The sequence below is a fragment of the Cygnus atratus genome, chromosome 19 (assembly GCF_013377495.2).
Source record: "Cygnus atratus isolate AKBS03 ecotype Queensland, Australia chromosome 19, CAtr_DNAZoo_HiC_assembly, whole genome shotgun sequence".
Lineage (NCBI taxonomy): Eukaryota > Metazoa > Chordata > Aves > Anseriformes > Anatidae > Cygnus > Cygnus atratus.
Genome location: NC_066380.1, coordinates 2,803,530 through 2,824,936, shown reverse-complemented (window position 1 = coordinate 2,824,936; position 21,407 = coordinate 2,803,530). Strand labels below are relative to the sequence as shown.

Sequence of the window (21,407 nt, the reverse complement as noted above, 5' to 3'; positions counted from 1 at the left end):
ATGGAGGATTACAGCATGAGGCATCTAAGTCCTTGCTATTCGGTGCAGGTTTCGAATGCAGTGTTATTAAATGCAGGTATTCTCTTGGTGCCAGGTGGCCACTGACTTAAATTTCCTTCAGTGCACAAATTAGCAGCAGGCTGCAGGACACTTCAGAGTCCCTCTCTCCAGTGATTTAAATTAAAACAAAAGCAAATAAAACTCTGCGAGCAGCTTGTGGTATATCATTAGATAATGGTACTTGTGTACCGAAACTGGTACAGCAGGTCTAGGCAGAAATCCACACCTTACAAAATTAAAAAGTGCCGGTTATCTCAGCGACGAGATGGGCTGTAATTGGCACAGTGTTTGCAGGAGATGAGCTGCGTGCCTTCAGCACAGAGAGGTGTCACCTGCATGACATCCCCAGCGATAAAGGGGAAGGCTCCTGCTGCCGTGGCCCGAGCGTTACCTCCAGCTCCCATCAAAGCCTCAGCCTGCACTACAAAGGACAGGTAAGTACAGGCTGCACTTGGCTGTGGGAATCCAACTCGTTAGTAATGTCTCGCCTTGCCAGCACCAACAGAATCGGTGTGGCAAGAGTTGTTCCAATTTCCTCAGGGGCTGGTTGCCGTAGCTTCTCCCAGCAAGCTGTTCAGTCTCCTGGGTTATTCCTTCCATGCACACGCTCTTCTCCCATGAACTGAAGGTCAGCAGGAGCACTAACCCTCAGGAAGCAGCAGAACGGTGTAGAACTACCTAGCTGGCTCCTCGAGCATACCTGCCTGCTCTGGCTTCCAGCAGGAACAGAAGGAGGCAGCAGCTGCTGCCCGTGTGAGCTCTGACAGCCTGGCAGCCCAACGCGGTCAGATCAGGGCTGCAGCCCCCTCTGCATAGGATGCAGCAATCTGGTAACTTGTTCTGCGCCTGATCCTGCTATTTCGTAGTGATCTTCCTGTAAGAGGGGAGTCTTCCAAAAGAACCTGCGGCTGTGGAAGCTGCTGAGGATGTCTTGCTACAGGGGTGGTAGGTTTGGGGCAGAATTAATGGAGCTAATTCTTTTTTTTCTTTTGTTCTCATAACTCAAAACCCGAACTTGAAATGCAAGACTTGCACTTGTCAGCTGAACTGTAGCTTCTGCAGCGTGGTCCTGGAAAATGGCTTGAAACGGGCAGGTCTCTGGCGTGCGTGTGTGCACGACAGCAGCGTTGGTGTAACACTGCCAGGCGGGGTGACCTGAGAGTGCAGTGCCAGCCCTGGGTGTCCCGTGTCACTGGGAATCTGTCACTTGTGGAGGTGGGGGAGGGACGTCAGTAACTCGAGCTGTCCTGCACCAAAATAAACCTGGAGAGGTGGCCAGCGCCTTCCCAGCGCCCTCAAACCCCGGGTGTAAACTTAGATGCCCAGCTGGGGAGCGGTGCCCAGATGACAGACCTGGGCTGAGTGGCTCTGGTGCGGGGTCCTGCACGGATTCTGCACCCAGGGCGCTGTACTGCCGCTTCCCGGGGCTGTCACGGGGAAGAGCTGCGATCTCCAACAGGGTTTGTGAAATGCAGCCGGGCTGATGAGGCCACCGGTGGTTGCACAAGGAGCACGTTGGGACGCAGTACGTGGGAGCGCTGGGCTGGTCGAGCTGGTTAAAGGCGAGGGCTCCGTGCCTGCCGCAGGCAGCGGCTGCCGAAGCTTTGCTCCTCGCGCTTGGCAAGCGCTGCTTGATTGTTCCCCCTGTTCTGGTTGTGCTGCACGGGTGTGAGCAGGGCGTCCTGAAGAAATTATTCATGGAAGACTTGTGGCGCTTATGCATGGTGCGGTTACGTGGCTTTTATGAGCTGTAGCCTGGGCATAAACCACACTTCTGTTAAAGCCAGCCTCCATGTGCCCTCTGCCGAAGGGCTGCTCTGCAGGGAATGCAGGCCCGGCAGTCTTGTGCCCACGGCAGCTCCCACACGCCCAGGATTTGGTTGAATTATTCAGCTCATCCTTGTCGCTGTGGCACGCAGCAGCCCTTAGAAGAGCGCAGCCCGCGGTGCCGCGCTGTAGCTGCTGGCTGTGACGTGCCAGCGCACAGCTTCCTCAGTCTGTCCACCTTGCACGAAGGCCATGAGCATTTGGGACATCTCCCTGGATTTCTTGGCATCGAGGGTCTGATTTTCGCTCCCTTCTGCATGGTCTTGGCAGAGGGGCAGCAGCCAGGCCGGCTGCAAGCCAGGCGATGCAGGCTGCCAGCCCCGCACGGCCCCTCCGCCCAATGTGCAGGAAAAGGAAAATAGTTTGGGCTCTTCTAAATTACCCATAGAAGGCCACCAGCCACCAATTTCCGAGCTGCTGGCTCTCCATCACAGCAGGCCCCTTCCATCTGTGTTTTCCCCCCGTACTCGAGCTTGTTGCCAGGCTGCGTGCGATGAATCACGGGCTGCTCGGCGCACGGCAGCGCTCGGCTTCCTCCTCGCTCCCACCCGCAGACGCTCTCCGAGGAGAGGGGAAAAAAAGGCACAAAACCCCAAGAAATCTGTGCCCTGCATGATCCCACCATGCCCCTGCTCTGCACAGAGGTGCCCTCTTTGCCCGTTTGGGTGTATTTGTGCATGGTTTGCTTCCAGCCCGCCCGGACAGGGCGCTCCCCGTCCCGCAGCTCCGGGGTTCCCCGCTGCCGTCACTTCCTGATCCCAAGTCCATCACATTTCCGTGGGTTACCACGGGCCCTATTTATAGCTTGCTGTGCTAAAAATAAAAGCCCTGGGCGTTCGGTTCCCTGATCCTGGGCTTGTGCCAGGGCCACGCGGAGCCCCACGGGAGATGGCTGGGGGCAAGGGCTCAGCGCTGGCCCTGGGGCTGCTTTTGCGGGCGACTGGGGAGTTTCTTTCTTGACAGAGTTCGTGGGGCTGTGGCATTTCTGGGATCAGTCGCTACTCTCACTGACCGAGGAATCTCCTGCGGGACTCTCATCTCACTAAAAATATTTCAGTGTGTCATACTGGGCTAGATCTAACAACGCCTGTAAGCGGGAGATAACGAAGCGTCGGCGCTTCGTTGCGTAACAAATCCCTGCACGGCACTACCAAAATGCCCATGTTTTTGTCCAGATGCGGAGTGTTTGCCTGGGGTGATGCCTAAGCTCTCCCGTGTCTATGCACAGATAATATTTCTCCCTGATTTTAACTAATTTCCATGTTACTAGTTAAGTTTAACTAGTTTCTAACCTGGGCCGCTGGCTGGCCAGCAGTCAGCACAACGGTTTGGTACCCAACCAGGACGTCTCGGCACTGCGCTCAAGCACGAAGTGGAAAAGTGCATTAATTTACTGCTTTTCAAAAATAGCTCCGTCCTATGAAACATCAGGGGAGCAGCTGATCGTGCTCTGCTGCCTCCTCTGAGTCCTTGTCCTGGGCACGGCCACTGCGGGGTGAAACGGCGCTCGGGGTGCAGCAGGAGGGGTGGCCCCGGGCCCCCCAGCTTTAAGTCATTTGGCTTGGTGGTTATTTAAAGCCACTGCAAGAACATATTCAAAGATTATAGAAAAAAGAGGCTGAAGCTGCCTCTCGTAGACTGGGCTGTGATGGGGCCGGGCGGCACAGTTGATGTCCTACTCCTCCGGCTGGGACCACTCCAGCAACGCAGTGCTCAGCACCGTTCACCAACAGCCCTCGTCCCCATGCCGTGGCAGGGTCAGGGCATCAGCCGGAGCCACGTCCCCCTGCCCCTGGCTCCCAAACGCCTTCCCTGTGCTCCGGCACCAGGCAAAGCCGCTTCTAGGTGGGTTTCCTCCCCATGGTTATTTTCTGATGCCCTGGGGGCTGCTCGGTGCCAGCCCCTGCGCTGGGGCTGTGGGGCCGGGCAGCTTTCGGCAGAGCAAAGCCAACGTGTGGAGGGCTCCAGGTCTCTCCCCATCCCCGTTACACCGACCTCCTGGAAATCACCAAACCCCGCACCCTGAGGGACCAGATGTTCCCCAGGATACCCCCCGGGGGGGAGGGGGGGGGGGCTGAATGTTTTCCTTGGACAAAGCGTTCCGGCTTTAATGAGCAAAACCGACCGAGGAACGTCTGCCCCCCCAGCCCCTTCCTCGTCGCTTCTGATGTCAGCGGCGCAGCGCCTGAGTCATCCCCCAGTTTCTGTGGCAACGGCAGCGATGCTGGGGAGCGGGGTGATGCTGGGGAGCGCGGCCGTGCTGCCCCTGCCCCTGCCCTGCCTGGGGAGCAGAGGGGGCCGAGCCCCCCGGCGCTGAGCCCCCGGCCCCACCATGGGCTCCCACGCCGCTGGCTGCCGCCCAGAGCCCCCCCAAACCCCCACGGCTGTGAGGATGCTGGCAAACAGCACCGGTAAGTCAGCACTGCCAGGGATTTAGCTGTCTGGGGGGGCTTCTGGTGGGGTCTTACAGCATCCGCGTGGCTCTCCTGGTGGGGCGGGCAGCTGCACGCATGCACCCCAGGAATGCGGGGTGTCCTTCGCAGCGCGACCCTCTCCGTGTGCTCCTGGCAGCCCCAGGGGGTCTCGTGCCCCAAATCCCCAGAGCCGGGGGTGTACAGGCTGCTCTCAGGGGGAGCAGAGAGGGATGGAATGGGTCTGGGGTCTGCGCGGGGTCCGTGGGGGTGCCACCGGTGCCTGATGGCCGGGGTCAGCGGCACCGTGCAGTGGGGACGGCGGGGTCACGCACCCCGTGCTTGGACCCATCCCTGCCTGCTCAGAGCCACGCTGCACCCGGTAGGAAGTCTGTCTCCATAACCCCTGGCGTGTGCTAAATCCTTTGTACGTGATCAAAGGCACTACCTTGCTCTGGGTGTCTCCCCTGCGTGCTAGGCTTGGCAGCGGGGAGGGACGGGATGTGCACCCCAGGCTGTCGGCAGCCCTGCGGGGCCCCCAGCCCCTGCCCAGTGGTGCTGGCCTCAGCTCTGCTGCCGGTGCTGCCCTGGCTTTGTTTCCTGCTCAGTGCTGGAGTTTCACAGTCGTAAAGTTTTTCGTTGCAAATAGGACCTGGATAAGCAGGATTGAGACGTTCCAATCGCTGTGACTGGTTTGCGTGTTAACGTAGTTCTCTGGCTACAGATTTAAGAGCATTAAAGTGCAACATGTGCAAGCTGGCAGGGACCCAAGGGCGTGAGGCGATTTTAGTGTTTGTTTTGGCACGACTCGAGGCGGGATGAGAGGGGCCGGGGCTGCCAGGTGAGGAGCTCGGCTGCGGCACGGGGCTGGCGGTGAGGTGCTGGCCGCGGGAAGGGGCTCTGCAAGCCGGCCGTGAACCAGGAGCAGGGTCCTGTCAAAACAGCAGAAGTTAAAAATACTAGGGCAGAATGACTCAATGCATTGGGAAGCCCCCAGCGCTGCTGCGTTGTGAGCGTTGGCAGCTTTGTCACCGCTATGTCATCCCCAAGGCGTGCCCCGACCTCGTGGCTGTGGCATGGCAGCAACCTGGACAAAAATTGTTCATCCCCTGAGGAGGGGACCTGCCTCCTCGGCGGTGCCTCGAGTGCGCTGCCTTGGCTGTGGGACCCAGCTCGGCTGCGCTGGGAGCTGGGGAGGAACGCCAGGGCTTGCGTGGGAGCTGGCGTGGCCCCGGGTGGGTGCCAGGCGGTGGGAGTCCGGTGTTGCGGTTGCTTCTGGGTGCTGATGAGAGCAGGGTTTGGGGACGAGCAGGCCGCTGGTGATGCGGCACCGCTGGTGAAAACAAACCCAAAGTCACCCGGTGGGGGGCTCTGCCCCAGCCCGCGGGAGGGGTGATGGGTGCTGCGGGACCCTGCCCAGCTCAGACGGTGCTGGAGCACGTGGGTGCGTTCTCCACCAGGCTCTCCTCTTGTGGGGGTGGTTCCGCGTCGTGTCCTGAAGCGAGGCCACCAGCGCTCGGTGCCGGCGTTCGCTGGGCCCAGTCATGCTCATGGCTTCGCCTTGTGGAGCACAGCCAGCAGCAGGGCTGGGAGGCAGTGTAGTTATTATTATTTTTTTTTAATAATTTATTCTGCCTTTCAGTTGTTCATTGCTTTCCAGTAATGTTTAAGTAGCGGTGAAAAAGTTGGAGATACGTCTGTATCTTTGCACAGTTACACATTTGCAGTAAATGGAGTTTTACTTTTCAAAAGTGTCCTCGGGAGAAAAAATGTGTTTTAAAATAAATCATCTGGGTAAAGCAAAGCAACAGTTCCCAGCAAAATTGATTGCTGTCTGAATGCTACCCAAATACAACTGCTAATAAGGATTTAATAAATATGATGAATATGGGACCAGGTCTCTGCTTATCAAAGTCTGTCTGGAAAACCTGTTGGGCTGTAAATGGCATTGCCCCATCCTCCTAAAACTAGTCCTGGGACTTTATCTCTAACATGGTTTATTTTTTAAAATACCTGCTATTAAAGCAGGCACCTAAATCCTCTGCCCTCGCTGCTCGAGCAGGACGTGCTGCCGATAACGGCGAGCTGGGTGAGGGAGCCCCGCACGCCTGGCAGCTGGCAGCAGGCGCTCCGGCCTCCAGAGACACACGGGCAAGGGCTTGTCACCCCTCCCTCTGCCGTCTCCCCCAGGCAATAAAGTCATTAATTAATGTTTGTTCAGCACTGCGAAGATAGGCGCTAAGTACAAGTATTATTTTAAATTCAGGCGGAGCACAGCAGGCGGGAGGAGAGGCCCTGTCCGCAGGGACCAGGGCCACCAGCACCCCTGCCTCGTGTGCCCCCAGTCCCTGGGTCTTGCTGGGCACCGCAGGAGGAAACCTTGGCATTGTGGCACGGCAGGTGGAGGCTCGAGATGGCCCTTCCCCTGCCATCGCTTGAAGCACATCGGGCATTTTACAGAAAGGGAGAAGAAAGAAAGCTGAATTAGCATTGCACCCCATCAGCAACACAGCTCAACTACATGCACGTTGCCTTTAGAATAATACAAGTGAATGAAGGAAATAGGGTACTGCTGTCTGTGCTTAATTGGTTTTCTTTATTTACATGAAAAATATCGCTCGTTGCATGTGGTTCCCCAATGCACAAGTCTGTCGTAGTGCACATTCTTCACGAGTTGCAGAACTGAATGTAAGTAATTACTGATAGCTGCAGTATGCTATGGAAACCGCTCCCGTGTTGTTGGTAATTGCACTGAGGTGACTGTTCTATTGCTAAGAATAATACTCAGCTCCCTCTTTCTAAAGGTTGAATACATGATAAACTGTCATGGGGGACTATTTCGTAACAGGGACAGAAGCATTTTGAAGCTGGTAGAGCAGCGGCTGAGTTAGGAGCCTGCCCCTTCCCTCTTTTCATCCTCACGTTACTTTACCCTGGCTTCATCCATTCATTCACGGGACACTTGAGATGCCTTTCTGACCACATCTCTTTTCACTTGGTGAATTTTGAGTAAGATACAACTTTCTTTAAAAAACCAAACCCTTGTGGCATGTGCTGGGACTCCCGGGTTTGAGGGGAGATGGAGAAGACAGCTCTTGGCCTCGCACGGCCAGCAGTCGTGGTGCAGCCCCGAGCCCAGCAGTGACCTCGAGCAGTGGCCTGGCTCTAAGTCGATTCTGGCAGGGCATATTAAGCGCTCAGCACCGGGGCAAACGAGGCCCTGCAGAACTAAGCACAGGGAAGCAGATACAGCCGCATTCCCAATTAGCCCACGGCTGAAAATAGAGCCCCAAGAACGGAGCTGGGGGCCGTTTGGAATTTGCAAGGATAACGGGGGAAAAAAACCCTGTTGATTTCTTCCATCCTCTTCTCTTGCTGCTCCTGAGATGGCAAGCGAGCAGCTGAAGCTCTTCCCGGCTGGAGCCACCCACCTTGATACGCCGCGGCAGAGCAGGGGTGGATCAGCTCCCCCAGCAATGCTAATGAGCCGCGCTGGCAGCAGGAGCTCAGTCCCTGGGGGATGCGGGTTATAAACCAGCTGGAGGGGAGAGAGCGCGCAGCACAAACGAGACCAGCGTGGTTTCTCCTCGTTTGCTCGGCGGCTGTGCTGCCTGAAGCAAGCCGATCTTTATAGTGTTTATGCTCTGAGTATGGTAAGCCTTGCTTGATTGTGGGCAATTTTAAAGGAGTTGGTGGAGGGAAAGTCTCTCTCTTCTGCTAATAACTGTGCTTTTCCCGGGGAAAGGAAGTGAAGGATGGGAAATTACCAACCTTTGGAAAGTGTGGTGAGCCCTATTAGGGGAAAGTAAGCTGAGCAGGAATCAGGCTATATGTGGTACAGATGAGCTACCCAATGTGCCAAAATTCCCAAGTCGTAGTCCCTTGCCCTGCTGCTTTTTTTTGCTGATTTTAACGCTCAGAGCATTATCTGACTGGTAGCGACATTGGATGGAGTCTTCCCTCTCCATAAATAGCTACAGGGAGACAGTGAAGCATAGGCTTTCTGTGCAGCCTCCTGCAGATGCACGTTTTCCTTCTTCTGAAGGTGCTTTTTGTAATGGTGAGGGAGAAACCCAATTCACTGTTGGCCTTTCTAACCAGAGGGCGCTAATTAGTGCCACTGATGGGTTAGCTCTTGCTTTTTCTACATACCCAGGAAGTATCCCTGCCCTATATGTTCCCAGTGCACAGCACATTTATATTTCTACAGGCTATATATTATTTTACAATATAAACTTGGATCTGATGTCCTCAGGATGACAAAGAACTGATATTCTTATTTTATGTGTTGTCTCCCATATTGATAAATGAAACATGGTGGAAGAAACTGAAATCCCAGGCATTTCTCCAGTAAGGCTGAAAACAAGCACGTGGGTTTAGCTTTGTTGCATGTAATAGGTGTCACACTTGAATATGGTAATTTGTCAAAGGTATTACCTCCTAGTAATTAATCTCAGAGTTCTGCTGTAAGACAGGTTGTGCAGTATTTGTCGGTTCACGTGTACGCCCACTCTGAATGGTTAAGGAATCCAGGAGAATGCTCTAATAGGAAAATTATTTTGTATAGAAAACCATTGTATTATTTTTTTCAAGAAGAAATGCCATAAAGGATGTTTTGTATGGAGTGCAAGAAAGAAACAAGGGGTATGCAAATTAAAGATGAATTTACTGCTATTGAATATAGAAGAGGTTTATTTTCTCATGAAAAGGAAACACGTTTAGCAATCTACTGGTGATCCTCCTACTTGAAATGTAGGCTTTTTACCTGCAGGACAATTTTGAGGGTGCTGATGGTGGTGGTGCTGAGTTCTGGCCAAACCACTTCATTATCAACTGCAAAGTTTCCCAAAACATCAATTTGAGTTTTTGCTTAAGGACACCCAAATGCCCTAAGTAACGGTTACAGGATATTACCATAGAGGAAGAAGTCACAGCACATTTCACACTGGGACTGGAAAACAGTGATAAATAAATGCAAATCCAGAGGATAACACAATATAAATTAAAAGGGAAAAAAAAGGTAGTACTAAGTCAGGGTCTTTAGTTCAACATCAGCCTGTAAAAGAATGACATTCTCTTTGCCACTGGACTTCCCCTTATGCTTTTTCTCCACAGTGTTCATTTTCTTGAGCCAAACGTTTCTACTTTTTTACCTTGAGAGTTTCAGGGGTCTTAGTAATATTGGCTTTGCTTTGCCAAGGTAGTCTGCCACCATCTTAAAACATATTTTGTTTCTAAGTCATTCTGATAAGTTGAACAACTAGATCCATTCTTTATAGCAAAAATATATCAGAGAAAAAAGTAGGACAATTTTCTCCCAGTGTGCACCTTTGCCCTCAGATACAGGTCACCTGCTCTAAGAGTCAAAGGGCCATTCTGTTTCTGCAGCACGTTTAATGCCCAATCCACTACGTAAATGAAAACATTCTTCTTGAGTTTAAGGGGATTTGGATTGGGCCTTAATCTAAAAACAAAAGCAGCTTGTTATAATGATAACGTCACAAATCAACAGCCTGTAAAAAGCTATTGAAAACCAAACTCTTCAGAGATTATAAAACAACTAGCAAGTTATTTGCAAGGGACATCTACTTTAATTGCATACAATCTTGCAATTAAGTAGGCTGGGATAACCTTTGAACACCAGATCATATTTCCTGATGACATGAAACAGATTGCCCTGCATTTGCATTACAAAAAGATATAGGGAAATAAATGTTGAATCTTAAGACAGACCTAAATTAATCTTTAAAAATTTTTGAAATGTTTATACAGTCTACCAGTTATGTGTAACAAAAAATAATTTATGAGAATCATAACAAATAAAATTAGGTAGAATAATGCCAGTCTGCTATCATTGTTGTGTGGCTAAGCTTATAATCGCTTTTTCATAAGAAGGATATTGAGGTAATTCATCGATCCAGTGCATGCGTCGAAGGCTCAACTCTCTTCATCACGTAACTTCACTTTTGACATGAGCCCTGCTTCCAGTAATGCAACTTGTCAAGTCAGTCAACCTACAGGATCTTGTTTTGATCATGAAGCCACCACGCACCGTACAGGGATGCACTTGCTGGCTCCAGCAGTACTTATGAGCCTGCGGGCCTTCAGATGGTGGCTGGTAGACCACCAGCAGCAAAAGAACTCTAAGGAACTTGGGATAGTCTACCTGCACCCAAAAAGATAAACAAACAAACCTTTTTATACTTGTCAAACATTACTTGCTGCTTTCTATGTATCATGACATAAAGCAGGTGATCAAATTCTCCATTTGTTTTGAAATACACGGGATACATAAGCCGGTCTTCTGCATGGAAACCACCTTTGGCATCCTTTGATCATGATCAGATATTAACAGATCAAGTCTTGGGGGAAATTGATTGTAATGACCTGGAGGAAAGTATTGCTGATGATCAAACTGGCAGTTCTGATGTTTTGTCAACGGTGGTTGGCTGCCCGGCAGGAAAGATAGCATGAAGCAAATGTCTGATTTTACTACTGTGGAAGTTATTGTGTACCCAAAGGTTTTCCTGGTTAATGATTTACAGTCAAAAGACAGAAATTCTTGGGCATTTATATTCTTCCCTGCATGATAAAGGAGGCCCAACTGACAACTGCAAAACGTGGTGAGACAGCACCGAGAACAACACGGCTGTCAGAGCAAACACGCGAACAATGGGCTGCCTGTGGCAGGCCTCGAGCTCAACGTGAGTCACCCTAAAACCTCCGATTCTGCACTTTTGTCTGTTAACACGGCCTGCACGAGCCCTGCGTGCCCGTAGGATCGCAGACCGGTGGGATGGGGCCTTCTGACACCCCTGCTGTGCAAACAGGGAGGGGAAGCAGCCTGGGCCGTTATGGCCGTCATCAAAGTTTTCAGCTGAAAGGCTCAGCTCGGGGACCATCTCAGGGACCATCTTGGGGGCCATCTCAGGACCATCTCGGGGACCACCTCAGGGACCATCGCAGCTCCACCACGCAGCACCCAGCTGCTCAGGAACCACAGCCGGGGCCAGGAGACCTCAACAAGAGCTGAGGCAGCACCGGGGTGGCGGCTGGAGCCCATCTCGTGAGGGGAACCCCCCGGGGCCGGGACAGGCCCGGGGCCTTTCTTTGTGCTCTCCCTGGTGTGCAGGCTCTTTTTTTTTTTTTTTTTTTTTTTAACACCGAGCGCTTGTCCGCGCACATCACCACGGGGCATCGAGCCCGTGAGGTGAAGGCCCCCGGGAGAGGGGGCCGCACCGTGCCGGGGCCGCCATCGCCCCGCGGAGCGCAGGCCGCGGCCCGCCGCGGGCCGGGCTCGCGGTCGCCATGGCGACGGTTGCCAAGCGAGGGCCGCGGGCGGCAGACCCGGCGGGGCGGCGGCGCCTGCGCAGTGGCCGCCCGCCGAGCGCGCGCGCGCACGCCGCCCCGGGCCGGGAGCGAGCGGGGGGGCAGGCGGGCGGGGGGCACGGGAGCGCGCGCGGGGCGGGCGCATGCGCGCGCGCGCGGTCCCGAGCGTTGCCAGCCCCGGCCCGGCGGCGGCGGCGGCTGCTGCCTTCCTCCCCCTTCCTCCTCCTCCTCCTCTTCTTCCTCCTCCCCCGGCCCAGCCTTCCTCCTCCTCCTCTCCTCCTCCTCCTCCTCCTCCTCCTCCTCCCCCCTCAGCCGCCGCCCCCCGAGGCGCCGCCGGGGCTCCGCTGGCTGAGGCGGCGGCCGCCGTGCCCGGGGATGAGGCGGCGGTAGCAAGGTGAGGCGGCGGGGCCTGCGGGGAGCCGGGGGGGTGGGGGCTGCTGCCTTCCTCCCCCCCCCCCTCCTCCTCCTCAGGGTGGGGGCGGGGAGGCGGGCAGGGCCGCGGCGGGGAGGGGAGGGGGAGCCGCCGGTCCCCTGCCTTCCTCCTCCTCCTCCTCCTCCACCTCCTCCTCCTCCTCCTCCTCCTCCTCCTGCTGCTGCTGCTCCTCGTCCTCCCGGAGCATGGGCGTGAGGGAGCTGTGCTGCCTCTCCCGGGCCCGGCGGGGGACGGAGCCCCAGGTGCTGCCCCCGGGGGTGCGGAGCCGCCGGGGGGGGCGCCGAGCCCCCCGTCAGGCCCGCGGTCTTTTGTTGTCCTTCCAGATGGTGGATGCTGAGGTCGGCGCGGGCGGAGACGGCGCCAGGAGAAAAATGGATGCCCTGGCGGATAGCGCCGTGGAGATCGTCCCCTTGGAGCTCTATGATTCAGCCCGAGCGAAAATAGCTGCTAATCTACAGTGGATCTGCGCGAAAGCCTACGGAATAGGTGAGGTCGCCGCTGTCAGGAGGGCGTGCGCGGGTGTGCTCGCCGTCTCCGCTTCCCCCCCCCCCCCCCCCCCCTTCCAGGAGTAATCAAATTAAGCCGAAATCGCCTTTGTTTTAAATATCGATAACGTGACAGACCATTCCCTTGGAGCGTTACGTGTTTCCTGGTACCTCCACCAGGAATAATGGACCTGTGTGAGCCGCTCCGAATCAGCAAACCAGACAGCGAATGCTCGCCAATAACGTTTATTATGGTTTTTGTTGTTATCATTATTATTTATGACGAAAAATGCATATCTCGCAACGTTTAAATCCTCGTTTTAGCCACGTGGACTCTCAGTACTTGCAGGCCTCGAATCCCATCAGGTTGTGGAGGCTGTGGTGCGCTTCCTTGTCTAGTCATCTCGGCCAACAGATGCGAAGAGCTAGATGCTCTTTGTATGCTCGGCTAGGTGGTTTCTGTTTTGTTCTGCCAGGCTGCGTTACTGGTTTCAGAATGCACTAAAAACCAAACCATTTGTGATTGGAAAAAGTCTTTTATGTGAAAGAAACGTTGCGTGAGCAGATACAGTTCGTCTGTGTTCTGTGGAAGCAAGGTGTGGGTGATGGAGGAGGAGTTCTCCCTTCCCAGATGTTGGTATAAACCATTACAGCCAAACGTGGAAAAAGAAAGAGTTCTGGAGTCACATTTGTACAGTATCTTCCTGGCATCTGTTGAAATTCGCTTTTTTGTTTGGAACCTGATCTACCTGTCTATTTTGAGTTATTGCTGCTGGGTGCCTCTTGTGTTCAAGTAGCTTCATTATGAAGGAGTATGCTGGAGCACTTGTTTTTGTTTATCCAAAACATATAATAAAAGCATCTACAGAATCTTGTTTTGGAAAATGAGGTAGCCCTGTTAATCTAAGTCTAATTCGACAAACTCATAATATGCTTAATGGATTAGCACTAGCTTACTTTGTGACAAGGCTGGAGAAAAGCAGTGCATTCCTGCAGTTAAATATTACCCTTTTTGAAAGATTTTCTAAATTATTTTTCTTTAATATTACCAGCTCTGTCAGTGGTCTGACCACATTAATGATGGCGGGGAAAATAGAAAGAAAATTGTGCTTTTGTAACATTTAAAATTAGTGAAGGTATTTTAATACGAGCACCAAGAGACAAAAAATACGTTTATTAAATGAAGCTTAAAAATGTGGGGATTTGGGGAGGGTGTTAAGGAAACGTTGATAACTTTGAAGAAGTAAACAGGTGTTTCTTCTCATACGTATTTTGCGGTCGCTGCATTTGTTTGTAATGTTATTGGTCAGAGAGAAAATGGATATTCAGGCCAGGAAGATGCACCATTTATATTATGACTTGGTTTCAAATGGAAGCTAATCCTGATTTAGGTTCGACTGGCATAGATCCTGTGCTGCAGAGAAAACTTGGTGGCCTCATGTTTCTGGGTAGTGTCTTCTGGACTCAGGACTCAGGGTTGTGACTGTAGGTCTTGGATCAGTGTGGTGGGAACAAATCTGTTTGTGCACTTGACAGCGCGGACTTGCAGTGAGTAAAGTACTTGGCTTTCCTTCGACAAAGAATTTTGAAAGAGAAACCCACCTGTCGTGATGGCAGTGGTGTGGTCTCTAGTGTACGGAGGGCTGCAGCAGCATTTGCCAGATTTTCCGTTTGTATTTAGGCTTGTTCAGATTATACGTTAATAGAAATTAAATGCCTTGAGCAAATGTTTTTGCTGGGACTCTTGGGGTTGTGTTCTTGGTTAGCTCCAGTGCATACGTTTTGTTTTGCTTTGTGTGCGTGTATCTTTTCAGAACCATGGCCCCTGGAAATTTGGTTTGATTTTTGAAATGGCTTCTGCAGTCGTCACATAGTAACCGTTGCTTCTAGCATGGCATTGCAGAATACTTAGAAATTTATAAGCCTCTTTAATTCATAGAGAGATGGGTCTAAAGAAGCTTTCTACATGATTACCATTTTGAGTAATATTTGAACTTAATACGTTACTTGTCATCTCTGTTTTTTTTTTGTTTGTTTTATCGTAATATATTGGATGTTCAGTGAGTGTTGGGCAGCTACCGAGCAATTGGGATTCCATTCTTCCAAGTATAAAATCTCACTATGCAGATATTTTTAGGGGGGCTTTTTGTTACATTAGGCTTAGTTCTAGTCAGTTTGGTGAAAAAATAAAGGCTCTCTGTTAATCATATTAAAGCACTCTTTTATGTTCCGAAGTAATTCTTGTCTGATAGGGTTTCCATAACTGTCTTCAAGTGGCTGAGTGAAGAGTGTTTTTCTGAAATGTTAGATTTGGAATTGACATTATGAGTTGACATAATTTTGTGCCTTCATCTTGCAAATGCTGGTTCATATCCTGGATTTCATTTTCACCTGAGTAGGGCCAAGCTCATGCTTAAGTGCGAAAGTGGTCAAGAACAGGAATTAGGTTCTAGTGTAGACTGTTGCTAATAATCATCTTCGCTGTAGATTTTACCCAAAACTGTATTTTCTATTTACTGTTGCAGGATATTTGAATTTTCCATATCTAGGCTGGCATCTAAATAGAAAAATTCTTCATCCTTTGTGTTTTTTTTTTTCTCAAGGACAAATTACTGAGGGCATACCTTACATAATTTGGATTTGAGGTCTTAGTTTGGGATTTGTTTCCTTTGATGTGTTCTTTCTTTTTTCTCTTCTGCCCATGAAACGAGAATTTTGGTAGCCAAACAGCTGCGCGCAGCTACCTTCCCTCTTCAGCACAAGATACCGCTAGAGTGAGAACTCCCCTTTTTGAATAGGAATGGAGCTGAATGCTTTGTTTCTGGCAGCACGTGGCTCCTCCTGCCTGTCTCTGGTGGCTGCCTGGTTGTCACACATGGATTCCATGGGTGGATTTTACAACTGTTTGCCCAAATTATAGAAAAGAGAAGTGAGTGGAGCTGTGAAGGAAGGTGTTCCCCCGTTTGCTGTCACCCCCCTCCCTTTCCCCAAATAAATCTGGGAGCATGTCACGGATCTCTGTAAAAATTTCTGGACAAGGATCTGGAAACCTGCATACCTGAAAGACTATAATAAAGTCCATTCAGCTGAGACAGTAGTTCGAGGGGAGGGAAATTGATTAGAACAGAATAATCTTTTCCATCAGCAATCTTTGATTAGAACCAAATGTCCGCTTTAAGGAATTCTGGCAGCAGTGTGAAAACACAACTCTGAAGGTTTAAGTGGCCTAGGAGCACGGGTGCCACTGGGTTTCTGCGGTACCTGAGTTCACAGGGTGCTTCAATCCCTCCGAAAACTTTGTTCTGACCTTGCAGAAGGGAGTGTAGGAGGCTTCAAGCAGCTCGGCAAGCCATCCTTGGGAGCGATCGCTCTTCCCCAGTCGGTCGGATGAAGCAGGTTGTGGAGCAGCAGCCGAGCCCCGCGCCAATTTCTTGTGCTGCACCTTGGGAAAATAGGCAGTGGCAACGGAGAACTTTGGTTTCTCGGTGGATTGAGCTACGCCAGCATTAGTTTACGCGTAGAAATTGATTTCCATCATCATGGTTGTGATAAAACTTAGATATGTAAGGAGCATAGGAAAGTGTTGTTTGCCTTGGTGTGTTGCAGTTTGCTGTGAGCGTGTTGTTCCCAGCATTTCCATAACAAATGTTGCTGCTGCTTCATCACAGCTTGTAAAATTCAGGTCGTTCCAAAGGAACCTGGTGGGCTTTGCTTATTTACACCTTTCCATGGCCTAGCATGCTTTACGTGGATTCCAGGCTTACTGCTAACAGGAGCCCGAGACGTTTAGCGAGATACAGGCAGGAGAGCCAAGTGTTAATGTAATCCATTGTAGAGGAAATGCAAGTTGTGGCTTTTCTTGTCTTTGAAGTACTTAATACTTACCTGTTAAATAAAGTTTTACAGTAGCGTGATAGCTACCCACAGTTGCCAGTTGGTAGGGGCACTGAGAAAATGTTCCCTGGGCTAAACTTGGCTAAGTAAACCCCTGTGTTCCCTGTTCCTATTCTGCCAGCTTTCTTCTCTGGTCTGTAATAAAAATATTTTTATGAAAGCTGTTGTGTTTTGCAAATATTCTAGTAGTTAAACGTTTTGTTTCTTTAATAATGCCTGTTTCATAAACACTGGATCTTACTTGCGTGAAGTTTACAAGGTGAAGAATTCCATAATTCTTTTCTTTCTTCTGTTTATCCAGATTTGTGGCTTTCTGCCTGATCAAAAGATAGGATAATAAAAGTGCAGTCACTCTCACCAGCAGTACACAAAGCCTTTCGCTTGTTTTTTTGCTACCCATTTTCCATAAACTTGTGTGTGTAATATTAGAGATCACTTCTGGAGTTTATAATAGAGTTCTGTAATGAGAACCAACAAAGAATGTTTTTGTTACAATGTACATGGTCGTAGTTGCTGGGAAAGTGTAGCGTCTGCTTTGTTCTGCAGCTTAGAGGACATCATGCAGCACTAAATAATTCTGTGAACAGATACTGATACTAATGAAATCTTACTCACAATTTGAATAAGCTTCGTTCTGTTTACCGTGATGCTTTGGCTCTCTTTCCATGTGAAACCAGTTCTTCATGCTTCTCGAGGTAAAGTCAGATCTGGCTGGCATCCACTTCTTCAGTTCAAGGGATAAGACAAATTTGTTCGGGATTGCTTTATTTTTCTGTATCAAATTGTAATTAGCTAATCGTCTCTGAACGGGCGTTTGTAAGTGAGATGGTAAAGAAATGGTCCCTACCCTAAAGCAAGGAGGGGAGAGTCTGGAAATAATTGTCTTTCTCACTGTTGTTACATGTGAAGTTATTTTTGTAATCCTGTAAACCTTGTATGCAGAATGATTTATACTTGGAACTGACAGGTTTTTTTGAGAGATTAGAATTCACCGACAGGGTACCAAAAGAATCGCTTAATGAGAAGTTATGCTGGCTTATTTTTGAGTGCTTCATCTTTTATAAAAATAGCCAGTACAGATACCTCTGCACTAGACTCAAGGGGACAAGAAGACTTAAGAGTTTTTGCTGCTGAAAGTTGGAGAAATGTTATTGTGTTTTTATAGGTGTTGGAGATAGCAAAACTGGACATCCTTGCTCTATGAGTCGACTGCATGCAGCCATTTGCAACATTTGCATAAAATCAGTGTCCAGTCAGCTCAGCTGCTGAATGTAACGTGGTGAATTCTTTGACAATTCTTAACAAGAACTTAGGACAAACTGAATTATTACGTATGCACTTTGACAGGTCTGATTATCAGGTTGCATGCCATCTCATTTTGAAGTTGCTATAGAAACACTGGTAGTTTTTGTTTTATGTCTTTCAAAAAGCTTGAAAATGCTCTGTAAAGCTTGCATTGGAGTTGATGCTAAGATTTCCCTAGAGGTAACTCCTGAGAGAGCAGGTTAGGAAAAGCAGAAGGCATTTGCACACTTTTTGGTAACACGCAGTAGTAACGTAGAAGTGGCTTCCTTGTGGAGTTAGGATGGTATTGGAGACTGCAATATAAGCAACGAAAGGACACGGTTTAATTATTTTTTTGTTTTGCTTTGGTAGAATTTGTTAAACTCTGCTCAAGCTGAACTTCTTGTATTTGTATCTCAGGCATTATTTGCTCAGAATTAAATTTTTCCAGTTGATTTTCAGAATTCCAAAGCACAAATGTGTAGAAGCACAAGTTTTGATGAACACACAGTGTTCTTACATCTAAGTACAGTTATAGGTCGTGAAAGTAAGGTGTTGAAAAAGATGCTTATGGAACTGGGGCTTGGAGAGGCTGGGACATTTTCTTCAAAAGGAGCATTGACACATTCAGCAGTGTGGCAAGCAAAGAGTGTGTGGCATGTTTGGAGACGGCGTTACTCCCCACGGTAGGGGTTGGGCAATCTGTCCGGGGTGTCTGTGGCTACCTGTGGAGATGGAGATGAAATCAGCTACTGGAGATGAAATCAGCATTAGGTTAATTCTTGTTGGTGTTGAATTGTTCTAAAACTGACAGCGTATTTCTGAGACTTTGACAGTTGGGAATCTTGGCGCTTGTAAGGGGAGAACGAGCTGACCTGGGTGCTGCAACTGATTGTTTTATGTGGCATTGTACTAGAGATAAGACTAATTAGCAGAGATGTGAAAGACAGGTCTCCTGCATTGCACTTCTAGGTACAGATTTCGAATTTTGAAGATCAGTCTCACAAATAAATCGCTTCTTGTTGGATGCTCCTGACTAGGAAGGCCGTGTTATCCCTAGCTTGAGCTGACTGCGTGGCGGACAGGGCATCTGCAGCTGCGATGCGTGGAAGTTCCTCAACACAGAGTTGCTTCTGTAGCGTTCTTTTTGCATTACAGCTTTTTCTGCCACTTATTTTTCATTTGTCCCTGCCGTGTGGGTAATGTGTTTATGTCCGCAAGGAGAGTATGAAGTAAATCTGAATTAAATAGTAAAGCTAATAATTCCACTCTTCAGCACTGAAGTATTTCTATCTGAAATCTTCAATGTGGCCTCTAGTTGGGATATCACTGTATTTGCAGTACCGTTCCCTGCTGTAACAGATAGGCGTTGGTCTCCAAAGTTAGCTAGCAGAAGTCTTGGATACACCAAGAATGTAGGAAATAAAGCTTGGCAAGTGCTTATGGTGAAATAAATTGCAAGTATTGGGCAATTAATGTTTATGAATAACTTTAAATGATGCCATTTAAATAATTAGTCCTGCTACTAGAAGTTGTTCTTTTCTCCCCTGTATCTTCAATCCTGGTCACGTTATAATCCATCCAGTCTGTAAGCAGTTACAGGAGATCGGAAACAGGAGGCCGGAGGGTTCTTCAGTATAGAATGATTTGGGATCTCTCGTCTGGAAGTTCAGAATAAAGAACAGTAGCCAAGATACAAGATGTGTATTTTTTAAAGAAAGAATCTTGAGTGTATTTACCTCTGTGAGACATGGGATCTTATTGCTAAGAACTGGGTCAATTTATTGCTAAACAAGAATTTTAAAAATCTTTACAAATGTTGCTAGTTTAAACAAGAACTAGTGTGGGGGATTTCACTGCCTTTGTTAGGCAGGAAGCTGAGCATCACATTCCAGTAGTGTCTTCTGTTTTGATAAGGGTGGAAAAATCCCACCCCGATGGGTTGTGCCTGTTGTGTGTTAGTGGTGGAGAGAAAGCTTTTTGCCTTCGTTAGCAACTGTGCAAATATAGATGCCTAACGTTGTGTCACCATTTAAAAGGTAGTAAATAGGATCCTTTTCCCAACATTTGTGGTTTTTTTGTTCTGTTTGGTTTGTTTTTCCTTCTATTTGAAGTTCATCAGTTGAATGTCTTGAGGGAGAAGTCTTGGCAGCAGTTTTTATGATGCAAGTTAGACAGGGACTGTTGTATATTGTGCTCTTCTGACTTTTTAAAAGCCTTTTTGAATTGTGCAAATCCTAATTTTTGTCTTTCTACTATTTTTCTGAATTTTATTTTACGTATTCTGGATTGTTGAGTCCTTGGTGCTACGGTAAATCAAGTTAGCCTAAACTGAAAACTGTCAGCTCTACATGAGAGGGCAGCATACTATGTAAATCAACGTGCAGATGTGTGCCGCTGACACCTTTTATAGATGGATGTGGTCTGGATTTTGCATTATGTCAAAGACTGCACCCACAGTTCTTCCTGAACAGCAGTGTAACTAAATGCCACAGTAGGAAAAAGATAAATATAATCTGTTTGTACTATTGGCAAACGTGGAATTACGCTACCACAATCGGAATACCGACCAATAACACCTCCGTTTGCTGCTGCAATGGAAATAGTGATTTATTTTGTTGTAGTCCATAAAACAACCACCTGCCTTGTGGAGGAGGAACCTGCAGAAAAGCTGAGGTGAGCCATTTGCTGCTCATGCCTTGGTGCCCAGGTAGCTGAGCTGCTGGGCCTCGGTGCAGGGATGGGATTCCTGGGCCGGCAGCGACTGGGCACACAGCTCCAGGCAGCAGCTTCAGGCTGTCACCTCAATTCCCATGCTCGAGGTGCTCCGAGGAGCTGGGGGCACACCTTCCTACCAAAACCACCATGGCGAACAAGTACTGCGCATTTCAGGCATTTTGAACGTGCATAGGTTTCAATTTTTTATTTTTTTAATCCTTTAAAACTTGGAGTGATGCTAATACTCTTACCAGAACGTACTTCATCATAGGTTTTCTGTGAGCTGTTATTCTATTATTCCCTTTTACAAATAATTTTACTGAAAAGCAATATGTCTTAGATTGCTAAAGGTGTGTCTGCTTGTAATGAAGCTAAAATGTTGAATAATACGAGCTGCTTTACATTTTGAGCTGTGGATCCTTCCCCAGTCATTAGAAATGGAAGCTCCTTTTCTCCTTCTGGAATTGGCAGCGGCCGTTAAATGGAATTACCTTTCAACAGCCTTTGATTTTTAGGTCAGGTTGACTAATGTTAAGGAGATTAAAAATAGTTGCATTTACTACCTATTTCACTGAAAAATGGACAGCCTTGGTAACAAATACTGCTTATGTGGTGCCTGTGAGGTTTTATTGTATTTCCTGCCGTCTTCGATATATAGTCTGTATAGTGCAGCATTCAGTGTCCCTTAAGGGAAAAATGTTCTTTTTAATAAACTTCAGAAAGCTTTCAGTTTTGCAAAATAGGGGCAGTATTGTATGAGTAACCTCACTTAAATAAAACTGTGTAGGGCTGTTACGACAACACTGGTTTACTACACAGTTTTATTTAAGTGAGGTTACTTCTAGCTCACGTAATTGGTAGCGTTCTGTCTCAGTTTCTCATCTTTATGAACACCAAGTGCTCCGCAGCATACCAATACTGCGTGGCTTGTTTTGCCGTTCAAAGATATGCTTTGGGTGGGAGTGT

At 49.0% G+C, this 21,407-nt stretch overlaps 1 protein-coding gene across 1 annotated transcript in view; it reads left to right on the top strand.

Annotated features, from left to right (window-relative positions):
• Nucleotides 1-11,757: 11,757 nt before the first annotated feature.
• CAMSAP1 (calmodulin regulated spectrin associated protein 1) overlaps nucleotides 11,758-21,407 on the top strand; it is a 28,837-nt gene continuing 19,187 nt past the window's right edge. The window contains exons 1-2 of the mRNA XM_035555548.2: nucleotides 11,758-12,021; nucleotides 12,384-12,546. Coding sequence (XP_035411441.1) covers nucleotides 12,384-12,546 — 163 coding nt within the window. The 5' untranslated portion in view covers nucleotides 11,758-12,021. The remainder of the gene's footprint in view (nucleotides 12,022-12,383; nucleotides 12,547-21,407) is intronic.